The sequence below is a fragment of the Ovis canadensis genome, chromosome 4 (assembly GCF_042477335.2).
Source record: "Ovis canadensis isolate MfBH-ARS-UI-01 breed Bighorn chromosome 4, ARS-UI_OviCan_v2, whole genome shotgun sequence".
Classification (NCBI taxonomy): Eukaryota; Metazoa; Chordata; class Mammalia; order Artiodactyla; family Bovidae; genus Ovis; species Ovis canadensis.
In genome coordinates this window covers 46,007,417-46,030,010 of record NC_091248.1, presented here as the reverse complement: position 1 = coordinate 46,030,010, position 22,594 = coordinate 46,007,417, and the positions used below count along the sequence as shown (strand labels likewise).

The 22,594-nt window shown below is 43.6% G+C and overlaps 1 protein-coding gene and 1 long non-coding RNA gene across 2 annotated transcripts in view; one reads left to right on the top strand and one right to left on the bottom strand.

Moving 5' to 3' along the window:
* Window positions 1–22,594, top strand: part of LOC138439209 (uncharacterized) — a 221,950-nt gene that overhangs the window by 53,242 nt on the left and 146,114 nt on the right. The window lies entirely within an intron of this gene.
* IL6 (interleukin 6) lies at window positions 4,559–8,986 on the bottom strand. The gene is made up of 5 exons (XM_069587672.1): window positions 8,854–8,986; window positions 8,496–8,686; window positions 7,280–7,393; window positions 6,403–6,549; window positions 4,559–5,146 (listed from the first exon to the last, which is right to left on the bottom strand). Exons 1-5 carry the CDS (start codon window positions 8,957–8,959, stop codon window positions 4,991–4,993), a joined length of 714 nt encoding a protein of 237 aa, XP_069443773.1. The 5' UTR covers window positions 8,960–8,986; the 3' UTR covers window positions 4,559–4,990.

The window sequence follows — 22,594 nt, the reverse complement described above, 5'->3', positions numbered from 1 at the left end:
AATAAAGCAGAAATAGATGTTTTTCTGGAACTCTCTTGCTTTCTCCATGATCTAGCGGATGTTGGCAATTGTGGGGCCTTACGTGGGAAACCTTAAAAAAAAGGGGCTAGCTTTTGCTGTTGGAAGCCAAGACCGCGTCCGGTGGAAGAGATAGAGGTGTGGTCTATGTTACAGTTTTTGATTGGCTCTCTTGACTTCCACACGTGGACAGTGCGTGATTACCATAGACTCCTGTTAAGCTCACCACGGCTTGACCTTATATGCATATAATAATTTGACCTTTAACGTGATTGGTGCAAGTATGGGGGGTCCCTCGCAGAACCCCCTTGCTTGCCTATATAAACCAAGAGTTTGTGGCAATAAAGCAGAACTGCTCAGATGGAACCCGTGTGGCCTTTGATCGTCTCTCGCTCACTGAGGGGCTGGTTTGGCGGGCAGCAGGCCCACCTCTCCTCGGGACCCCTCGGCTTTGCTGAGGGAAGTTCCACTGCCTCTCTCTTTCTGCGGAGCGCCCTCCGCAGGCAATTTGATCTCTGGTTCCTCTGCCTTTTCTAAAACCAGCTTGAACATCTGGAAGTTCATGGTTCACGTACTGCTGAAGCCTGGCTTGGAGAATTTGAGCATTACTTTACTAGCATGTGAGATGAGTGCAATTGTGTGGTGGTTTGAGCATTCTTTGGCATTGCCTTTCTTTGGGATTGGAATGAAAACTGACCTTTTCCAGTCCTGTGGCCACTGCTGAGTTTTCCACATTTGCCGGTATAATTTAAAATGTCATTTATTCTGGTGAGTTTTTTCTGAACTCTATTTTAAATTAGATTCTCCTACTTTGTGTTCTCATAATAGATGTATTAGTTTCCTAGAGCTTCTATAACAAATTACCGCAAACTCTGGCTTAACACAACACAGATTTATTCTCTCACAGTTTTGGAAGATAGATGTCTGCTGTCAAGGTGTGAGCAGGGCTGTCCTCTCTCTACAGGCTCTGGAGGAGGATCCTTCCTTGCCTCTTCTGATGGTTGTCAACAATCCTTAGCGCTTGGTTTGTAGATGTATCTCTTCACTGTCTGCCTCTCTTCACATGGACGTCTCCCCTGGGTGTTTTTATGTGTCTCATGACTTCCTCTTGTCTTCGTTACCTCTGTAAAGATCTTATTTCTGAGTAAGGTCATATTCACAGGTACAAGGGTTAGGACTTCAATGCCTCTTTTGGGGTGGGTGGGCTACCTACTCATAACAGTAGCATACATACGTGGCATAGTAGTTATTTCTTTAAATTGTTTTCTGTAGACTGTAAGCTCCCTGAGAGAGGAGACCTAGTCTGTTTTGTTTATCATTATATGTCCTGGGCCTAGCAGAGAATCTGGCCCATTGCAGAAGCTCAGAGAGTATTTGAATAAATGAAAACCCTAAAATTCAAAATTATCTGGATTTTCCACTCAACTCCTACTTTCTTCCCTCTCCCAAAGCCTCAGTGTCCTCTAGAATTCCTGAATCTTGGTCAGCAATCACCACATCCTACTGAACTAGACCCCTACCTATCTTTTGCTGATGACTGCCATTGACTTCTCTCCTCTAAGCCATTCTCACCATCCTAATCCATTTCCTACCTGGACTACAATGAAGCCCTCTGATATATTCCTCCAGCAATCTCTTCCTGCCTCTTTTCCATCCATTTCCCACACTGCAACTTGAGTGAGCACACTAAAATGTAAATCACAGATGCCATTCTACTCCTTAAATACCGCCAATGGCTTCTCATCACATATGGGATAAATTCTAAATTTTTATGGCTTTGGTAAATTATATTTTTCTATTAATATGGCTTCTGATGCTCTCAGTCTGGCCTTAGCGTTCCTCTCCATCCACTCTCAGCTATCCTTTTTCTCATTCTTTATGCCCTGGACATCATGTATTTTTCATGGTCTCAACCATAGTGTGTACTTTGTGGATTCAAACCACTGCACATGCTGTTCCCTCAGGCTGGAATGCTCTTCCCATCCATCTCGGCCTGGCTAACTCCTACATTATCTTTCACATCTCAGCCCAAACCTCTCTTCCTCAATTAAGCCTCCATTACTTCCCTCCCCAAACATAGTTAGATGCGTCTTGGTATACCTCGCATTTCTCTGTTGTAAACTTCCTCACATTTACATCCTTTGTTCAATGTCTGCCTTCCTGCCGTAGTGTAAACCACATGAACAAACATGTTTGCTTGTTCACCTTTGCATCCCCAGCATCACCTAACATATATGATGCTCACACATTCTCTTTTGAAGAGTGGAGGTGTTTGTTAACTGCTTTTTCTCCTGCTCTTTGAATTTAGCTGATTTTCAGAAACCTGCTTGTGATGCATGGTTTCTAGAAAGCAGAGTATGTGGCTCTTCTCTTGCTAAACTCCTCTCAGTTCTTGACTCCTGTGGACTTTCCCTTGCTGAGCAGAACTCCTTCCCCGGAGGAAGACATCTTTGGTGGTTAGGGTGGGAAAAGCTTTACTAAGAAGACAGAACTTTTATATGGCTGGGACTTAAAAGGGGAAATCTGTGCTAAATTCCCAACATAGCATTGATATGAGATGTAGGGACCATGTGCACTTCCCCAGGTTGTCTCTCTTACCACCACTCTCAGCTGAGGTAAGAGAAGGCGGATGGAGAATATCGCTGGTGGGAAAGAAAATGGAGGCAGATATACATGCACTGACTAGTCACTGTCTCCTCTAGAAGGTCTTAGAATGTTTCTCCCTAAGTCTTACTGTTTTTCCCCTTAAGATAAAGATTCATAAGCGCACAGCACTAGTAACTTCCCCACTCGTTGACCAATAGCATATATCCCTAAGAACTGAAGTATCTTAGGTTTGATTATCTATGTGTGGTTTCTTCATTGAGTAAATGTTAATTGGGGCCTGCTTTGACTGTGTGGATTACAACAAACTGTGGAAAATTCTTAAAGAGATGGGAATACCAGACCACCTTACCTGCCTCCTGAGAAATCTGTATGCAGGTCAAGAAGCAACAGTTAGAACTGGACATGGAACAACAGACTGGTTCCACATCGGGAAAGGAGTACATCAACGCTGTATATTGTCACCCAGTTTATTTAACTTATATGCAGAGTACATCATGTGAAATGCTGGGCTGGATGAAGCACAAGCTGGAATTAAGATTGCTGGAAGAAATATCAATAACCTCAGATATGCAGATGACACCACCCTTATGGCAGAAAGTGAAGAAGAACTAAAGAGCTTCTTGATGAAAGTGAAAGAGGAGAGTGAAAAAGTTGGCTTAAAGCTCAGCAAACTAAGATCATGGCATCTGGTTCCATCACTTCATGGCAAATAGATGGGGAAACAATGGAAACAATGAGAGACTTTTTTTGGGCTCCAAAATCACTGTAGATGGTGATTGCAGCCATGAAATTAAAAAACACTTGCTCCTTGGAAGAAAAGCTATGACCAACCTAGGCAGCATATTAAAAAACAGAGACATTGCTTTGCCAACAAAGTTCCATCTAGTCAAGGCTGTGGTTTTTCCGGTAGTCATGCATGGATGTGAGAGTTGGACTGCAGAGAAAGCTGAGTGTCGAAGAATTGTTGCTTTGGAACTGTGGTGTTGGAGAAGACTCTTGAGAGTACCTTGGACTGCAAGAAAATCCAACCAGTCCATCCTAAAGGATAACAGTCCTGAATATTCATTGGAAAGACTGATGCTGAAACTGAAACTCCAATACTTTGGCCACCTGATGCGAAGAGCTGACTCATTGGAAAAGACCCTGATGCTGGGAAAGACTGAAGGTGGGAGAAGGGCACGACAGAGGATGAGATGGTTGAATGGCATCACTGACTCAGTGGACATGAGTTTGAGTAAACACTGGGAGTTGGTGATAGACAGGGAAGCCTGGTGTGCTGCAGTCCATGGGGTCGCAAATAGTCAGACACGACTGAGTGACTGAACTGAACTGAATGTTCATGTTCTGGGCTGTGGGCTCACGATGCAAAGATAAATAAATAGAGTCTTCCATCTTGTGGAACCCATATGCTGACTGGAAAGAAAAGTCCACCCATTTTAAGATGTGATACCGTGTGGTCATTGCTGTGATGGACAGGTCTGTGCAGTTTGAGGAACCCAGGAATAAAAACTTCTAGTTATTATTCAGAAGCTTGCATATTGCTATGTCTTCTGTAAGTAGTTATACCATCTTAAAGGTGTGTGATTGCATCTTTAAAATGTATTCCCTGTATTTTCTTGGGATTTTCTACATCATCTGTCAGTTCCCTGGGAGGCAGAGGACCTAAAGGTTAAGAGTAGTGAGCCTGGAGGCAGACAGACCGGGGCTGTGGTTTACTTTTCAGCTGGGTGAATCACTTAAAGGAATCACTTCCTCTCCCACCTCCAGGGAAAAGTGTGCAAATGCAAGGATTAAATATGCTGCATGCGACTCATTGTGCTTGGTGCCTGGCATGCAGTGGGTGCTCAATTATAGGTGACTGCAGCTTTTGGGTGGTAGTGACAGAAGCTTGTTTATAGTAAGCGTCATGGGACACACACAAAGGTTTAGTTGCTTTTTTTTTTTTCTTTAAAAAAGAAGTTTATTGTTATAAAAACAGCCTAAACATATAAATACAATATAAATATGCCTTTAAAAATATGCATAAGTTAGCAAATTTTTTGAGGTAAGCCTACACATTTCAAGAAATGATTTGGCTCCAAAACAATAAGGACGTTCAAGCCGCATAGCCATTTTTACGTTGCTTTTTCAAACCAAATACATAAAATATTTCAAGTGGCACTTCATAAAAATATAAATACCTATCATGTATATAAATTAACTCAAAACCACATATTTAAATATCAATAAATTAAAGATAAAATAGTGTCCTAACGCTCATACTTTTAGTTCTTCATAGAGAACAACATAAGTTATGTGCCCAGTGGACAGGTTTCTGACCAGAGGAGGGAATGCCCAGGAACTACCACAATCATGGGAGCCGCAGCTACTTCATCCGAATAGCTCTCAGGCTGAACTGCAGGAAATTCTCAAGGCTTCTCAGGATGATGATAACCTTTGCGTTCTTTACCCACTCGTTTGAGGACTGCATCTTCTCCAGCATGTCAGTGTGTGTGGCTGGAGTGGTTATTAGACCTGCGATCTTTACATGAAGAGAACACAAAACAAAAGGAATTGTTTAAATATTGAAGAAGTCTTTTGCAGTGGAGAGGTGGGAAGATGTTCAAACAAATTTGGAATGAAGGAGCAGATTGGGGCCGCTGGCCTTGACTCGCCCAGGTAGGGGGAGGTCCCTCTGCTCTGAGCCCACCCAGCATGAGACCCTCTCACAGCAACTGAGCTCTAATACTTTTTGCTGCTCTGTCTCTGTTAGACCATAAGCATCTCACGAGCAGCCATCGTATCTTACTTGTCTTCTGTCATGCTAAACAGTGCCTGGCACAAAGTTAGCATTCAGTAGACGTATGAAGAACTTTTAGTTAAAGGCATTTTAATGGGTTCTTCGGGGGCCTCTAACTCTAATACTTTTCTTTGGCTTTGCTCTCACCCATCCATCTGACATCTATTAAGAGTCAGCTGCTCTGGCGGCGTAAAGAGGATTGGGAAACATTTTTGCATAGACCCACTGACTTGGAGTTAAGTCATGGTGGAAGGCCTTGCACCTCCACCTGTGATCCTGGAGCATTGCAACCTCAGCCTCACTAGGCGCTTGTTAGAAATGTGAGTCTCAGGTCTCACCCCAGACCTGTTGAGTCAGACTGCACTGTAACAAGATCCTCTGGGAAACTTGTCTGCACCTTCGAGGGGGAGAAGCCCTGGTATAAGGCACACAGCTAGGAAAGGGAGGCAGTATTAGCACCCATGCGCCTGCTTCTCCTTCTCTCTGTGCTTTGGCTCATCTGCAAACTGTGCCAGCAAACTTATACTATGTGGTATTTGAATGGCTAGCTGGTAGTGACCAAAGCCCTTGGTACCTGCTCTTCCAGCCTTTAGCCTTTTCTCTGCATTAACTCCTTGGCAAAAGAGTAAGGGAAACAAGTTGAAACTACCATAATAACAAGAATGTCATCTGGCAATCTTAAATAATTTTTGTGCTCTCTGTTCTTTGTTACTATGGGTTGTTACTTGAGGTTGGATATGCTTCCTTCTGCCTCTACAGATACTTTCCCCCCTTATTTCTTAAACTTTTAGAAGTTGATGTTAAAACTCTCCCCCTTAACTGAGTTTTAAATATAGTTATTGATGTCATTTGCAGAAGACAGGAAAAAGAAAAAGCTTTAACTACCAGGAAATATTTGTCAGGTCTTTTCCTTTACACACAGCCGTCGCTTTTGAATTGGCTTTGCACTGCCGAGTTGTCTAGGCTGCCTTCTTTGAGTCAGGCAAGGGGACACTCACCTTTTCCTTCAGGATCTGGATCAGTGTTCTGATACTGCTCTGCAACTCCATGACAGTTTCCTGATTTCCCTCAAACTCGTTCTGGAGGAAGTCCAGGTATATCTGATACTCCAGAAGACCAGCAGTGGTTTTGATCAAGCAAATCGCCTAAGAGGAAAGACGGTGGGAAAATTGGTTATTGCCAGCAAGGCATAATTGATTTTAGAAATTTAAATTGCTATGATTCAACAACTTCTGCCTGTTCCCCTCCAGGGAACTTCAAGTACTTCTTAAGCATCATGTTTTGAGACATTGAACAGCATCAGCTGCCCCATTTAAAATACCTGCACAACGAGAGGCACCACTTAAATGTTTCCCAAAGCCCAGTAGATGCTAGATTATGGCAAGGGGCCATCCTCTGTTACACCCCATAATGCTCTTCCCTCTGGCTGCACTCCTGCCTTTGTCAATGTCCGGGTGAAACCTCCTTTTATGAAATAATCAGAAGTCAGTGGAGCTTACTGCACTGTCTGAAGGAGAAGGGTGTAGAGAATGATCTCGGCAGGGAGGGCAGGCCTAGATCCTGCTAAGGGCAGCCTAAGAGGAGAAAGGTTCCTGGACCACCTTACCCATGATGAACTAGCTAAACCTCTGGGGTTTCCTAACACTTCACAGTGGTGAAAATCCCAGCCCAGAGGCGCTATATTTGACAAAGTTGTTAAAAAGTAAGTTGCCTTTAATATCATTTAAGTTGGCCTCCTCGTGAAATCTACATGATGTTCTTTATATTAATCCCCTTCTTCATTGCCTGCCTGGTCTTTATGTAGACAGATGCTTCATGCAAAAGGAAGAATTTTTGACTAGGGAGTAGTGAAAAGTGAACGTAATGCATTTGTACCTGATTGAACCCAGATTGGAAGCATCCATCTTTTTCCTCCATTTTTGGAAGTTTCAGCTTATTTTCTGCCAGTGTCTCCTTGCTGTTTTCACATTCGTCATTCTTCTCACATATCTGGGAAAGAGTATCAGAACCGTTATCTTATAAATGCCCCTAAAACTCACACCACTAGAGGGCTGATGCATGATCTGTCATGGCCAGGAAGTTCTCTAAGAAAAGTGAAGTCACAGTCCATTAGCACCCAGGCAAGTGAGCTCTACAGAAGATGGGCACACTTGGGTTCAGTTCTAGCCTCACCTGTGACTTCATGGTTATTACCTATTCCCAGTCTCAGTGTCCCTATATCTGCAAGTTGGGGGTAATGAAAAACCTCCCCATTAAGTTTATTGTGAGGACAAAACAATATTTTATAAAGTGTCAGCACATAGTAGGTAACATAATAAATGATGGAATTTTGATAATAATTGGATAAGTATAATTTGAGCCAGAATTATATGTCTCAGCTGGAAGGATCTTTCAGATCATCTAGTCCAATTCCATAATTTTACAGATGGAGCCCAGAGGTGCTGAAGAATTTGCCCAAGATCACAAAGCTTGTCCAGCAGAATCAGAGCTAGATTTGGGACTCCCAGTTGCCCCTCCTGTATTATTTTCTTTTTACCAAAGCAGAGCCAAACTACCTTACATTTAAAGCCTGGGAGCTGCTGTAGCCTATGGGTGATTTTGCCACTTTGGTGGACTATCAGGTATGCGTCTTACATGCCAGAATGACTTTGGGGAGTCCTTAACCACTGGGCTGGCATGACCTAAAAGTACTGTGACTGTCCTGAGAAGCTGAACAGTCATTTCAGGTGGTGCTTTTTAATCCTCCTAAAGTCCAAGTCACAAAAATCATTGACAGACCTTATTTTTTGGTTATGGAAAAGGAAATCCTGCGAGGCAGTGTGATCCACAGCTCATGCCAAGAATGGAGCTGAGAATGGGCCAGGGAGGCAGGGATCCCAGCCCCACTGTATATTTTCCAGGATGAAAAGGAACCATCTGAGACCAGCAGCAGGGGAGAAATTACAGGACATAGTCTGCCCCTTTGGCTTCAAGTCTGAACTGCCTCCAAACCCAGCAAAGACCTCCCAATGCAGAAGCCCCCATTCACATCCAAGAGCAAGGAAATAGATGCCCACATGGGTGCTCATCACCCTGGAGCGAGCCTACCCACCTCCTTTCTTATTGCAGAGATTTTGTCGACGATGTGCTTAATGAGAGCTTCGGTTTTTTCTGGAGTGGTCAGAAGTAGTCTGCTTGGGGTGGTGTCATTTTTGAAATCTTCTCCCAGGGGACCCGGGGTAGGGAAAGCAGAAGTCATCACCAGGAGCAGCCCCAGGGAGACAGCGAGTGGACTGAAGGCGCCTGTGACAGAGCGGAGGGAGAGCAGCCAGTGAGCAGACTGCGCCGCTGGGGGAGCTGTGCTTCTGGCTGCTGGCCGCCCGCCAGCCCTCCCAGCAGCGGACACACACCCCCCTCCCTCGCCGCACGGCTGCCAGGCAGTTCCTGGGCTAAGGATTTCCTTCACTTACTTGTGAAGAGGGAGTTCATAGCTGGGTTCCTGGAGGGCTGATGGAGCTCTCTTTCGTTCCTGGTGGGCTCGAGGGCAGACTGAGTCTCAGACATCCCCGGTCTCATATTTATTGGGGGTTGAGACTCTAATATTGAGACTCATGGGAAAATCCCACATTTGATAAATCTTTGTTGGAGGGTGGGGGTGGGGCCAGAGCGGGTGGGGCTGATTGGAAACCTTATTAAGATTGCTCAATGTGACGTCCTTTAGCATCACAGGAATCAAACCAGGGCAAAAAGTGCCGCGTAGAAGCTTAGATCATTACCAAAGCTAGTCCTCAGAAGCTGGATCACTCTTTCTTTACTTTTTTTTTTTAGTGACTCAGCACATTAGCATGTCTTGAGAAAAAGTAAAGCTGAAATCATGCACAGAGTTTTAGAGGGGGTAGCTAGTGGGGAGAAGCTAAGGCTGACTATGATTTTAAAAATACTTTAATTACCACTGATTAGGCTTTAGTATTCCAGTTTATTTGTATTTGTAAAAAACCTAAGATGTTCTGACCTCTGTTTCCTCAGACCACTCCATAGCCCGCTGGCCTAGGGTTACAAATAAGATACTATGAGCCTCTCCACCCCTCCACTCCCTCAAAAAGGATACCGTGAGCCCTCAGCAGTACTGCTATTTCCTGGCTCTCACTGTGGCCAGCTGTTGCAGAACCTCCTGACTCCCCCCAGATCTTGTGCACTTTCTCTAGGAGTCTCCAGGTGCAGTGGGGGTTCACACATACATGCCACTGCGAGGCACCCGCCAGCTTCCTCCTCACCTGCGCCTGCTTACTTGGGCCAGATCAGTCACAGCCCCGCTCATTCCCTAGTGGCCTTTTGGGGATGCTCCCCATGAAGACCCTGATCTCTGTCCAAGGAGGTTGTCTTGTGCTGCTGGTGCTACCCCTACCACTGGCTATAGGATGATCCTGCTCCCACTGAGAGGGCCCTGGGTGGGTGCTGGGTCTGCTGGTGCCCTCAATTTACCGACACCCACTGGGTTCAGGGTAGAAGTAGGGAGAATACCACTCACCTCTTTGGTAGGATGTCAGAGGAGGATCTTGTGGCATTTTCTGGAGCTTATGTTCATAGCTGTATGACTTGATTTGAATCCAGAGGCAACTGAGAAGAAATCTACTGATAGAACAGGACTCTGGGTTTGGAATCACACTTCCCCTGGAATGCCTCAGGCTTCCATGTTGGGTTGAACTTGTAGAGGCTTCCTCGGTCCTTATAATATCTTTTGCAAGAGGGTCCTTGGTTTCATGCAAATGATTTGTATACCAGGCCGTTCCCCTCAGTTTCCCAAACACCCAGACAGCTCAGAAGATTGGTTCCAGACTGAAAGTAGGACCCTTGTATGACACCAGGGGGAAAAAAGCCCTCTTTTTTTGTATGTTTTGTTTACAAAACACGGTGTTAACATCACAATCAACTTCTTTGCTTTGCAAAGAGGATCTTGTCAGGATTGCTAAAACAGGGACCTCAGCTAGGGTATTTAAAACACAAATCTATTTACTTAAGTTTTGTTTTGTGCACAACATGTTGGGACCTGCCTATTGGGGTACGTGAGGTCATTCATTCTTCCACTGACTTTCTAAATAGAGAGGCAGATCCTGTAGTGGTGGTAGCCTGGTTTGGAGTTTGAAAATGAAAATGGGAGAGGACGGCTGAATGGTTTCGCTTTTAGTACTCTTGGGTCGTGAACTACTCAGATGCCCCCAACCAAGCCTCCTGTACTGAACGAAACCACCACTCCTGGCTCGCCTGCAATGCACGTGCTAGGCCTCTGTAGTGTGGGACTGCTTCTTCTCGTATTTCCATTTTTTATAAAATATGACTTAGTAAATTTCATACAGTGAATCAACAGCATACAGAGTGTTTTTTTCAATTAGAAGTTTTGAAAATAGGAAGTGCATGATAAAATGTTGGGACAGAGCATTAGGGCAGCATGGGAGAAGTTGGTCTCCTTCCTTCCCAGCTCCTCTTCCCAGAGATAGTGCCCGACCTATGGTGTTTTCAACTAAATCCTCTGTTACCCTAATCTGGTGAAGTGTTCTTGGCGACCTACATACTCATCTCTGTGTTTACATTGTTGGTTCATCTATTGTGTACACACACACTTGTACACATGTATATACACACTATACTTTCCCATTGTCTAGATGATGCTGAGGCAGTTTCCTATGGTCAGGTACACGGTAGAAGCACTGGCTCTTGAGTTCACATAGCTTGGCTTTAAAGCCCAGCTCTGCCACTTGCTGTCTGACCCTGGCTAAGAAATGCCAAGGATCTGTGCCCCTTGATTGCTCATCTATAAAACTGGGATAATAGCAGTTCGCTGTGGTGAAGACCGAAAGAGATGATTGTGTGAAAAATCCCTGGAGCATGGTAATCCTGCAATTAATACTTGCTCTTTGTAACATTCCTTGGCCCAGGGTCTCTGGTTTGGAGAAGTCCTCCAGCCAACTGTGTCAGGCAGTCCATGTGGAGCCTTGCTTATGAATGAGCCAGACTCCTGTGCCAGTGGTCAGCTAGTCTCCCAGTCTTTTCTCCTCTGAAGAAATCAAATGCATGTTTTTTGAAAGTTAAGTAGAAGATAGGGAAAAAAAAAGTGATTTCCTCTCTCTCTCTCTCTCTCTCTCTTAATGGTGAACCTGGTCTGTCAGTTTAGGTAATGAGCCTAGCTTGTATCTTGTTGTTACACTATTTTCCAGGTTTTCTGCTAAGTGTTTTTATGACCGAAGGTCTTAGCCTTCCCCACCCACGATCATCATCATTATTCAAAATCTCGAAAGTGACCCTTGACTGTGAAAGAGTCTGACTTAATCTCAGATCTTGTGCTTCTGGCAGCCCTGGAAGGGTGAATTGTGTGTGGATGGTGAGGTTGAGAGGACACTGTCGGGCACCACCTTACACACTGTTAGCATCTAGGGTCTTTATTAATATCCTGGCCTTGGGTTGCCATTTGCTTGTTGGAGAAAAGGGTTCTTTGCTCCAAAGCATTAATGCAACATCCGTAACTCCACCATGATAGCTTCTGTGCTTTGGTTCTCAGTGGATTTTCCCCTTGGAGAGCTCATCCCTCATATTTTAATATGTACAAATGATTAGGAAAGGCCATGCTGTCAGCATTTATTAACTAATAATAGCCTCAACTGCTGGATTGCACCATTACTGATTTGAAGTAACTACCAGCTGAGACCAAGAGAGGCCTGACAGATAGGGGGAAGAAGGAAAACACCAAGGAACTTTGCTTCCTCTACCCTTATCTAGGCTGGCTGGTCCTTTCTGTGCCCCTTAGAATTACTGCCTATGACTGCCCTCCTACATGTTGGTGGAATCCAGTTCAGAGAGTCCATCAGTGCATTCAAAGTGAAGGGGAAAAGTAACTGCCATTCAGTATTAAGCTCCCAGGAAAAGAGATGGCGTCCACATCTCACAGGTTAAAATGTGGAGTTGTGCTTCTGTGTCTTTATTCTAGTGGGTAGGGTTGCGTTGGTTCTGTGATTTAGCAGGAGGGAGTATCCCAAGAAAAAAGAGAAGTCACTGCCTGCTTGAGAACTTGCAGTTGCTGTCAGAACGCAGTTTCACTTGTCACTAAGTCCTCAGAGTCTATAAACCGAAACAGTGGGTTATTTAGCAGCTCCTTCCGGGACTGAGTCCCACTGAGCAGACCAGCCAGGCCTGTAGGGCTCTGGGAAATGTCTTTGCTTTGAGAAAAGTGGTGGTATTACTGGGAGTGAGAATATTAGGGACATGCAGTGCATCTACTTGGAAAGGGCTGGCTGCTTTTGGAGGGGGGCCAGGCCTGGATACCAGAGCTCTGGGCGCTTCCCAGGCCAGCCCAGCCTCTGTCCTGGCCCTCACGACCTCAGCTCTGACATCCTGCTGCAGCTTCTTAGCGACTTCTTGGTCCGGCCTCAGCTTTTGGAGGGCAGAGGTGTGCAGGGTTGTTAGCGTCTCCCTCTGTTAGGAAGAGACGCGGCTGCTGTGCCAGGTTTCTGATCCACAGCCGTGCAGAAGGAGGCAGGCTATCTGTTCTGGGCCCTCATTGTTTTGGAATGTGCTGAGTTATCGTCCCCTGCTGAAGTGGGAAATCCCAGGCATTTTAGGAGGGAAGTGGCTTCTCCTGGGGCAACCACGTAGACTCCCCCACCTTGAGGACGAGCCCTCTCCCCACGTCCCTCTGGTCTCTGGGCTTGGAAGAGCGTGCCCAGGAAGCTGCATTGGTGAGGAGATCTTATTTGATGCTCCTGAAGGAGCCCACTGCTCTGCACCCCAGGGCTGGGGAGGTTCCCCTGGGCTGAGTTTCAGTGCTTTATCTCTTTTCCATCTGTAGGGTTGACCTTCTTTGTGGCTGCTGGTTCTGCTTTACTATTAGGAAATCAGCTCATCAGCAAGGAGCACTGAGTTAATTTATTCTCATGAGTTATTTGAACCATCTTTGGTTTCTCCAAAGGTCTCAGTTCTCTTGAGTTCAGTGTCATAGAAACTAAGCATGCAACACCATTGGCTGGTTCCTTCTACTCTTTTCCCTCAAAATTAAACTAGTAACCCATTTGAAAGCATCACATGTAATGGTTAAGACTAGGGGATTCTGCTATGACATATTTTACCTCTCTTCCCTGCCCTTTTGGCTACTTATTCGCAAAAAAGAGACTCTCTTTGTCTCTCTAAATTATACCTTAACGTGTGTTCTCCTTAGCAAGCTGAATCCATGAAAGTAGGGAAAGTCTCTCTAATCTTCTTGATGAAATAATTTCCATGAAATTCTTTGGACATTTTGAATGCTCTGTAACTGAGCCATTGGGGTTTATTACTTCTCAAAGCAAGATCCACCTTGATTGATCAAAAATATCACAGAAGTAATAAGGTAAGCAAGTAATAAGGTAAGCAGGTAAGGTAACCAGGTAAGCAGGTCAAAGAGCCATAGGTAATTTTTTTATTATTCCTCGAAGCAAGATCCACCTTGATTGATCAAAAATATCACAGAAGTAATAAGGTAAGCAGGTAAGGTAACCAGGTAAGCAGGTCAAAGAGCCATAGGTAATTTCTTTATTATTCCTCGAAGCAAGATCCACCTTGATTGAACAAAAATATCACAGAAGTAATAAGGTAAGCAGGTAAGGTAACCAGGTAAGCAGGTCAAAGAGCCATAGGTAATTTCTTTATTATTCCTCGAAGCAAGATCCACCTGGATTGATCAAAAATATCACAGAAGTAATAAGGTAAGCAGGTAATAAGGTAAGCAGGTAAGGTAACCAGGTAAGCAGGTCAAAGAAGTAATAAGGTAAGCAGGTAATAAGGTAAGTAGGTAAGGTAACCAGGTAAGCAGGTCAAAGAAGTAATAAGGTAAGCAGATAAGCAGGTAATAAGGTAGGCAGGTAAGGTAATCAGGTAAGCAGGTCAAAGAGCCATGGGTAATTTCTTCAAGCTACTGAGTTATGGGTGTGAGAATGTGTAGTGAGGAATCCTTGACTTACAGGCCTATTGCCGCAGCTCCAGGTGGTGCTGTCCTCACTGGGGCCTTCGAGGCCTGGGCACCCAGGCAGCTGGGCTGGTGGTCTGCTGGCACTTTGGTCTGCCAGGCCTGCAGCTTCTCCTGTGCTGTGGGGCCTCCACAGTGGTCTGAGTCTCTCAAGGGCTCCATGGAATGATGGGCCTACAACTTCCACTCTGGAGGCTGTGTTTCTCGTGTGCTGCTTTCCTGTGGGCAAGAGTAATGGCAGGAGGACAGGCCTGCCCTACTATACCTGTTTGCTTGGCAAGTGATCAGGATGCGTGGAAATGGTGTCTTCTTCCCTGGCATTTGGAATTGTCTTTTGGTGATACCTTTTCTGGGAGGTGATGAACTTTTACAAGGAGAGATAGCATCCCCAGAGGTGTGTTTGGAGCCTTAGTACTGAAGCAATTGCTGCTAACTACCTCAGATTCTCTTGTCCTGGGACAATCAGCACAGAGGCTGTAATACATATTTCTTCCTCTGTGTTCAGTTTCTTCACTGAGGCCCCAGACTCCATTAAGGCAGGTTAGGTGTCAGAAGAGATGCAGGCTCTGGGCTTTTCCCATCTGATATTGTGTGGCCATGCTGTTCGTCAGATGAGTAAAAACCCCCTGGCCATCATGGCTTGTCTTAGATTTCAAGATTCAGAAGGAGCTTGGGGCTTTTTGCTGCCGGAAAAATACTTTGGCCAACTGGGGATTGGGGGCAAAGTACTCTCTGATCTCAGGGCTCCATTAGACAGATTTCTCTAAATTCCTTTCTTGCATCAGCATTCTGTGGATCTTCATTAGTTCCCGGAGTCTACTCTTAATAGAGTAAGAGGCTCTGAATTAAGAAATAGCTCTTCAAAGTCCAAAAGTCTGATGTTGTCTTGGTTTACACCAAGAGACCTCTTGTGGCTAGTCAGGGTGCCACCCATTTGGACATGCTCTGAACACTGATGGCCTCAGGCAGACTGACTGATTTGGAAGATGCCAAAGCCCAGACATATCAATGCAAGGTGATAGCAGATTTCTTAGTTATCATACAAGCAGGAACTGATCAACATTTTAAAATTTAATTGTTTTTAGCTTAAAGAAAGAACTACATAAGTAAAACATGTTCAGTGTATTGTAGAAATTGAGAACATAGAGATAGGCCAAAGCACTGCATAATAATTTTATCACCCAGTGGTAATCATTGCTTATGCTGTAATTATTATTCTTGTCATTTTTCTCTGTAGCTACACATCTGTCAGGCTGTGGGAAATAGAAAAGTACCATCCATAGTGTATTATAACCTGCTTTTCCTTTTTTATACTGCTTTGTATCTGTAACATTCTGGGTAATTCTCTGAGTAGAGATGATGTAAACAATGGCTGTAGCCAAACCCATCAGAGCTGAGAAGGGAAAAATCGAGTGAGGTTTATTGATTACTGCTGCAGATGCACACTGTTCACTGTTCCCTGGAGAAAGAGGGCATATCTGAATGGGGATAAGATGCATTTAAAACATTCAGTGAGTTTCCCAGGGGGATAACTGATCACTTGTTTGTGGAATAGCATAATCTCTAAATCAGTAAGTCATGCTGATGGTTTGACATCATGAAAGTGAAATTTGCAGTTCAACTGATACTTGCTCTTCAGGTGGTTCTGGTAATTTAACATAGCTGAGCTCCGATTGGCTCTTGTGCAGGGCATCGATCGGTAGCTTGTTGCCCTTGGTTTCAGGATGCCTGGGGAGTTGCCACAGGTGATGGTGTCATCATCTCTTCTCATCTAGCTCATTTCCCCTAGTACTTTGAGGTTCCTTGCAGGGGCCTGTTCTACCGAGAGAAAAAAAAAAATTGTACATTTTGATAAGGAGTTTGTAGTCTTGCAACATTTCTCTCCTTTCCAACTCCAGTTCTGGTTGTGTTTCCACCTGTTGGGATTGTGTTGCTTGTGCAAGGAAGCTGCATTTTCTGTGGGAGCTAAAGGTAGACCTGTCACAAAGCAGATGCCTGCAGGCCTTGATGTTGGTTGGGGGACATGTTTGGGTAAGAGGTAGACAGCCCTGGCCTCTCTTGATCAAGGACTCTGAGTTGCTAGAATGGGCTACTGCTGGATATGTTGGCATCCCCTAATCCCAAGCTGCTGATCTGTTTAAAATATAACAATAAGCACCTATTGAAGAGACTTTGGACATACAGAGTGATGTTCTAGGAGGACTCCTGGCCCTTGGATTCCATAACCACGGTAGTTTTCCTGCCAAGGTATTTTAAGTAATTGAGGATTGATGTGGGATATGAGGGTCAGTCAGGCATTTTTTGAATGCTAAGTAATAGACTATATGCTTTACACACATTAGTTTATTTACATTCCACTCTATAGAGTGGCAATTATTAGCTTTATTTTATGCATTAGGAAACTGAAGCTCAGAGACATTAGATGACTTAACCTGAGATCACACAGGCTTCTGTAACTGTGAAGAAGCTTGCTGGTGTTTGGGAGGAGAGGTAAGACGTGGTGGATAGGTTAGGTGTAGGGTTGCCAGGTAAAATATAGGATGCCCAGATATATTTCAGGTATGCAACAAATAATTTTTAAGTGAAAGTATTTTCCAAATATTGCATGGGATGTACTTATGCTGTAAATGTATTCCTTGTTCATTTGAAATTCAGATTTAATTAGGCATCTTGTATTTTTATTGATTAAACCTAACAATTTTTGTTAGGTAGACAAAAACTATGGAGGGTGAGTTAGAAAGCTAGGTGGAAGTGAAGCAAGTAGGGAGCCAAGGAAGACAGTTTGAGGAGGGTGTGGTTTGATGAAAGTGTTTAATCTGAATGAGCAGAAAGAAGTCCCCAGGCGATGGAGAAGGAGGTGGGTTTGGAGGCTGTTGAAGAGCCATCTCAGCATGAGAACAGGATGGAGCCCAGGCAGATGTACGTTGGGGCTGGCTGGTTCAGGTTCAGAGGAGCCAACTGTGTTCATCTCCTCCCAGCTCTGCCCTCCGTGGTTCCTGTTGGTAGCTTTATATTAGACAGGGTAGGTGGAAATTGGCAAAAGCTAGGAACCAGGGCCCCCAGAAGGCTAGTTATTATATGTCTTCCAGCTCATCTGTGGGCCTACAGAGATAGAAGGATATTTTGAAGGCCCAAATCAATGCAATCTAGAGATTGGTTATTAAATAGCTGTGGTTTAGGGAGTGTAGAGAAAGCATGTAATCAAAGGTTATTTAAGGTTACTTTTCAAAGGCAATTGGCCATAAAACTTTTTAAGGAAAGAAATTGTTCTGGTGAAAACATACTGCTCCTATGTCCCCAAATGAAGGCTGCTGTTTTTATAAATAAATTGACGCAGACTGCACGCTGAGTTTAGGAGAGTAAGGATATGCACAGGGTAGAATTTTTCTTCTACAGAGTCAGCTGTCCTTGAGTTTCCCCAGCCAGGTACTGGCTCATGCCTTAGTGGATCAGGGCAGAGACAGAGCCCAGCTCTTAAGCTATGGCCATGTCAGGGACTGGAGACTGGTCACGGTGAGAGAGTAAGACTGGTCATGGTAAGAGAATTAGACACAGCAAGGCAGCAGCCCATGGGCTTATGGGTTTCCGCTCTGTCACCGTTCCGTCACAACCAGAACAGATGAGTCAAGAGTCTAGCTTTGGGGCATTTAGTGGACAGGATGAAGAAAGCCCCGAAGCAATCTTAGGGTCCCCAAAGATTGCTGCTTATGTCATAAGTTCTGCTCTTAACTACTGAAATCACAAAAAATCACTTCTACTGTTATTTTTGGCATTGTGCCTTATTGTACTACATCCTTTTGCTTTTGATTCATCCCCATTACAGTTCTGTTGCATATTTCTAGGACATTGCATTAGGAAAACAAACATTTAAGTGCCATTAAATTCAACCCTGCCTCCTAATAGTACCCTCCTGATGACAGGAACGTGTTGATATTTGACTGTGTCATAACCAAACTTCAGAATATTGAGTAAAACATAAAATTCCCTGACAGAAACTTGGTTCCACTACATGGCACAGGTCCCAGGCAGATCACATTAGGCTCTAGGCTACAATTTCCCCCTGCTCTCCAAAGGATGTAAGTCTTTTCATAACAGTTTCAGCACAGGGTAGAATGACATCTTGCGGATGCCATGACGTCCCTCTGTTCTGAACTTCCATTAGGACTCAGACCATGCCTTGATCCTCCGGGAAGCTTTGGCTGACCCATTTCCGGGAATAGTGAGGGTCATCCTCTGGGTTCTCCTGCAGCGTCGTGTGCTATACTAATCAGTTTCCAGGCAGTGTCATGATGGCACAGGTTCTGGAGCCAGACTGCCTCAATTCAAATTACCATTCTGTATTCTACAAGGTGTGGTCAACTGGGAAGTTACTGACCATCTAGTCCTCATTCTTCTCATTTACAGAAGAGGGGGTAGCATTTGTACCTTCTGTCATGTAGTTGTTGGAATATATGTAAGGAGCTTAGCATCCTGCCTGGCACTTTGGAAGGACTCAATAATATTACTATTGCTTTCGCTGCAACTGACTGAGAATTTCTTTCTTCCTTTTTTGGGGGGCTATGCTATGTGGCTTGCAGGATCTTAGTTCCCTGACCAGAGATGACTGAGAATTTCTTGAGGGGTCCATCTTTCGATGTCAATGAATAGTATGGTTTTAGGCACTAGGCGCTCAGGGCTGGTAAGTGAAAGGCAAGTTTTCCTTTCAATTGACTTGTCAGAAATAGTCATCAAGAGTTTAAAAATAAAAAATACCTTAATATATGAAATCTTTTTTGTATGTGTGCTTTTAAAAGTCATATAAAATATTATGCTTGCTTGATTTTTAAATCAAAGATTGTAATACTTTCAGTTCAGTTCAGTGCAGTCGCTCAGTCGTGTCCAACTCTTTGCGACCCCATGAATCGCAGCATACCAGGCCTCCCTGTCCATCACCAGCTCCCGAAGTTTACCGAAACTCATGTCCGTCAAGTCAGTGATGCCAACCAACCATCTCATCCTCTGTCATCCCCTTCTCCTCCTGCCCCAAATCCCTGCTAGCATCAGGGTCTTTTCCAATGAGTCAGCTCTTTGCATCAGGTGGCCAAAGTATTGGAGTTTCAGCTTCAACATCACTCCTTCTAAAGAACATCCAGGACTGATCTCCTTTAGGATGGACTGGTTGGACCTCCTTGCAGTCCAAGGGACTCTCAAGAGTCTTCTCCAGCACCACACTTCCAAAGCATCAATTCTTTGGCGCTCAGCTTTCTTCACAGTCCAACTCTCACATCCATGCATGACCACTGGAAAAACCATAGCCTTGACTAGACGGACATTTGTTGGCAAAGTAATGTCTCTGCTTTTGAATATGCTATCTAGGTTGGTCATAACTTTCCTTCCAAGGAGTAAGTGTCTTTTAATTTCATGGCTGCAGTCACTATCTGCAGTGATTTTGGAGCCCCCAGAAATAAAGTCTGACACTGTTTCCACTGTTTCCCCATCTATTTGCCACAAAGTGATGGGACCAGATGCCATGATCTTCCTTTTCTGAATGTTGAGCTTGAAGCCAACTTTTTCACTCTCCTCTTTCACTTTCATCAAGAGGCTTTTTAGTTCCTCTTCACTTTCTGCCATAAGGGTGGTGTCATCTGCATATCTGAGGTTATTGATATTTCTCCTGGCAATCTTGATTCCAGCTTGTGCTTCTTCCAGCCCAGCATTTCTCATGATGTACTCTGCTTTATCCAACAATTAAAAAATATATACGAATGGATATTTGTTCCATATTCCTGGCAGTACAGTTTACTAAAAGAAGCATGGATTTCACAGACAGACTTGGTTTAAACCCCAACCCCATCATTTACTGTTTGTGTAGCTTTGGGAAAAGCACTACAGTCCCCTGTGCCTGAATTTCTTCATTTGTAAATTGTGGCAAAGACAACTTTCTTCCTCATGGTGGTTGTGAAAATTAAATGAAACCACACCCATAAAGCAGACTTATTGGTATATACTAAATTGTCAGCAGATGCTAATTTTTTTTTTTTTTTAGTTGTATTTAGCAGAGGTGGGGAAGAGAAAGAAGGCAAGAGAAAGGGAACAGAAAAGGGTCAAGGTAGACATAGTGCAAAACAAAAAGATGGGAATGAAGAAAATAGGAATGGCCACCAGAAAATACAAATAAAACGGCTTATAGATTTCTTCTTGTTTAAAAAAATTATATATATATATATATATATATATATATAAATTTTTTTTTTTTGGCATGTGCTATGTATAGCCATGGCATGAAATTCAGAAGTTTCCAAGGCACACTCAGTATAAAAGAAGTTACTTTCAGGCCACTTGAGCCAAACTGTTTACCTCATTATGTAACTACTTCACCTAGTTTTTTCTAGTGATTCCTTCTAGAAATACTCCAAACATACACTGATAAACAGTATGTTCATATTTCCCATGATTTTTTCTTTTTTTTGGCCGTACTTTGAGGTATGCAGGATCTTAGTTCCTAGACCAGGGATTGGACTTACCCCCTGCAGTGGAAGGGTGGAGTCTTAACCACTGGACCACCAGGGAAGTCCCAGTATTTCCCACAATTTAATTTTATTCTTCTACGTAAGTGGTGGTGCACAGATGACAGTGTTCTGCACCTTGCTTTCTTTACTGAATGCTTTAGCAGTCATTCCTTTGCGGGAGACACAGGCTGCCTCCTTCCCCTTAGCCCTTGTATTCCATTTATTAACCAGTTCCCCACTGATGGAATTTTAGGTTGTTTCCAATCTTTGGTTATTACAGATACAACTGCAGTGAATAATTTTGTTCGTGTGTGATTTCACACATGTGAGTGTAGCAGTGGGATATTTTCCTAGAAATGGAGGTACGGGCAGTTCTACTAGAGACAGAGTTTATATCCAGTTACTCTCCTTCCAGCAAGGTGAAAGAACACCTGTTTCTCATACTCTGGTCAGCACATGATGCTATCAGTCTTGATCTTCACCAGACTGATGATGGGAAAACATATCTCAGTGTAGTTTTAATTTGCATCCCTCTTATTATAAGTAAGGTGGACCACGGAACCATTTTTATGTGATTTTCCACAGACTCTCCATTCATGTCCTTGTTTGATTCTCTGATGGTTTTTGATCCTTTTCATATTGCTTTGAAGGAACTCTGTGTGTGTGTGTGTGCTGAAGTACAAATTTAATAAAGTCTTTGATCATGTTTTAATCCATAAGTTATCTATGAAATCAGCCCTCCCCCCACACCTTTTTAGAGCCATCAAGAGCCATCATGGTGTCTGTGAACACCAGACACCAGCTAGAGAAATACAGATTCAGGGCTTCATTAGTGCAACACTGCCATCCAAAAGTTAAATGAAGTTACAAACTACCCCTCTTCATCAAAACAGCAAAGCTGACATTGGTGCATAGAAACCGCTTTCTGTGATCCCACCCTGGCAGATTCCTAGGGAATAGACATCAAACCTCTTCATGTACGTTGACAATCTGAAGGAACTCTTGATACACTCCAAAAGGTAAACTTTTGTTCTTCATGTGTATTTTTATTTTATCACTCATCTTTATATTAATTTATAGTGGGGATTTTTTTTGCCATGCAGAGAATTTAGATTTATATAAAGTAGACTTTATATCCTTTCTTTTATAGTGTCTATATTTCATGACATACATGAAAAGGTTTAGTATACTCCAATTTCATAAGAATATCCTTCTAAATTTTTCTCTATTATCTTTAAGTAATAGGTTTTCAAAGTATTGAGCCAATACAGGCAATGCTTGTCACATGACAAGATGCACTATACTTTTCCACACCCTTTATGTAAATATAAATACACAGAGAAAATGTCAGTCTCTCTAGAAAGTGGAGTAAGTGATATTTTTTCCCTCTTTGTACTTTGTCTTCCAGGTTTTCTGCATTGATCATGTACTACTTTGATACTCAGAAATATACTAACTAAATGAAATTTACTTTTACCTCACTTAAACTTCATTGAAGATTTGCTTCCTGGATCTTTCAGAATGTTAGTAATGCTGTCTGCTTTGCTTTAAAAACAGTCTGTTGTCTTCCACCCTGAACAGTTTTAGCCCCTAGAGACTTCCTTGTTGCCAAATCCAGTGGAAGCATTTTAGCCCTAACCCGACTTTCCCACTGGTATACTGAAGCTCCTGACCATGCTTTCCTGCTTGGCCTTAGTGCCTCCTCTTTCTTCTGTTCCTCATGCTTTCTTCCTTGTG

Excerpts from the sequence above, each read along its gene's own strand:
- IL6 (XM_069587672.1), bottom strand. The coding sequence starts at position 8,959 with ATGAGACCGGGGATGTCTGAGACTCAGTCTGCCCTCGAGCCCACCAGG. Across the intron at positions 7,394-8,495 it reads TCTCTGCAATAAGAAAGGAG|ATATGTGAGAAGAATGACGA; the intron begins GTGGGTAGGCTC and ends ACTCTTTCCCAG. Across the intron at positions 6,550-7,279 it reads TCCAATCTGGGTTCAATCAG|GCGATTTGCTTGATCAAAAC; the intron begins GTACAAATGCAT and ends CTTTCCTCTTAG.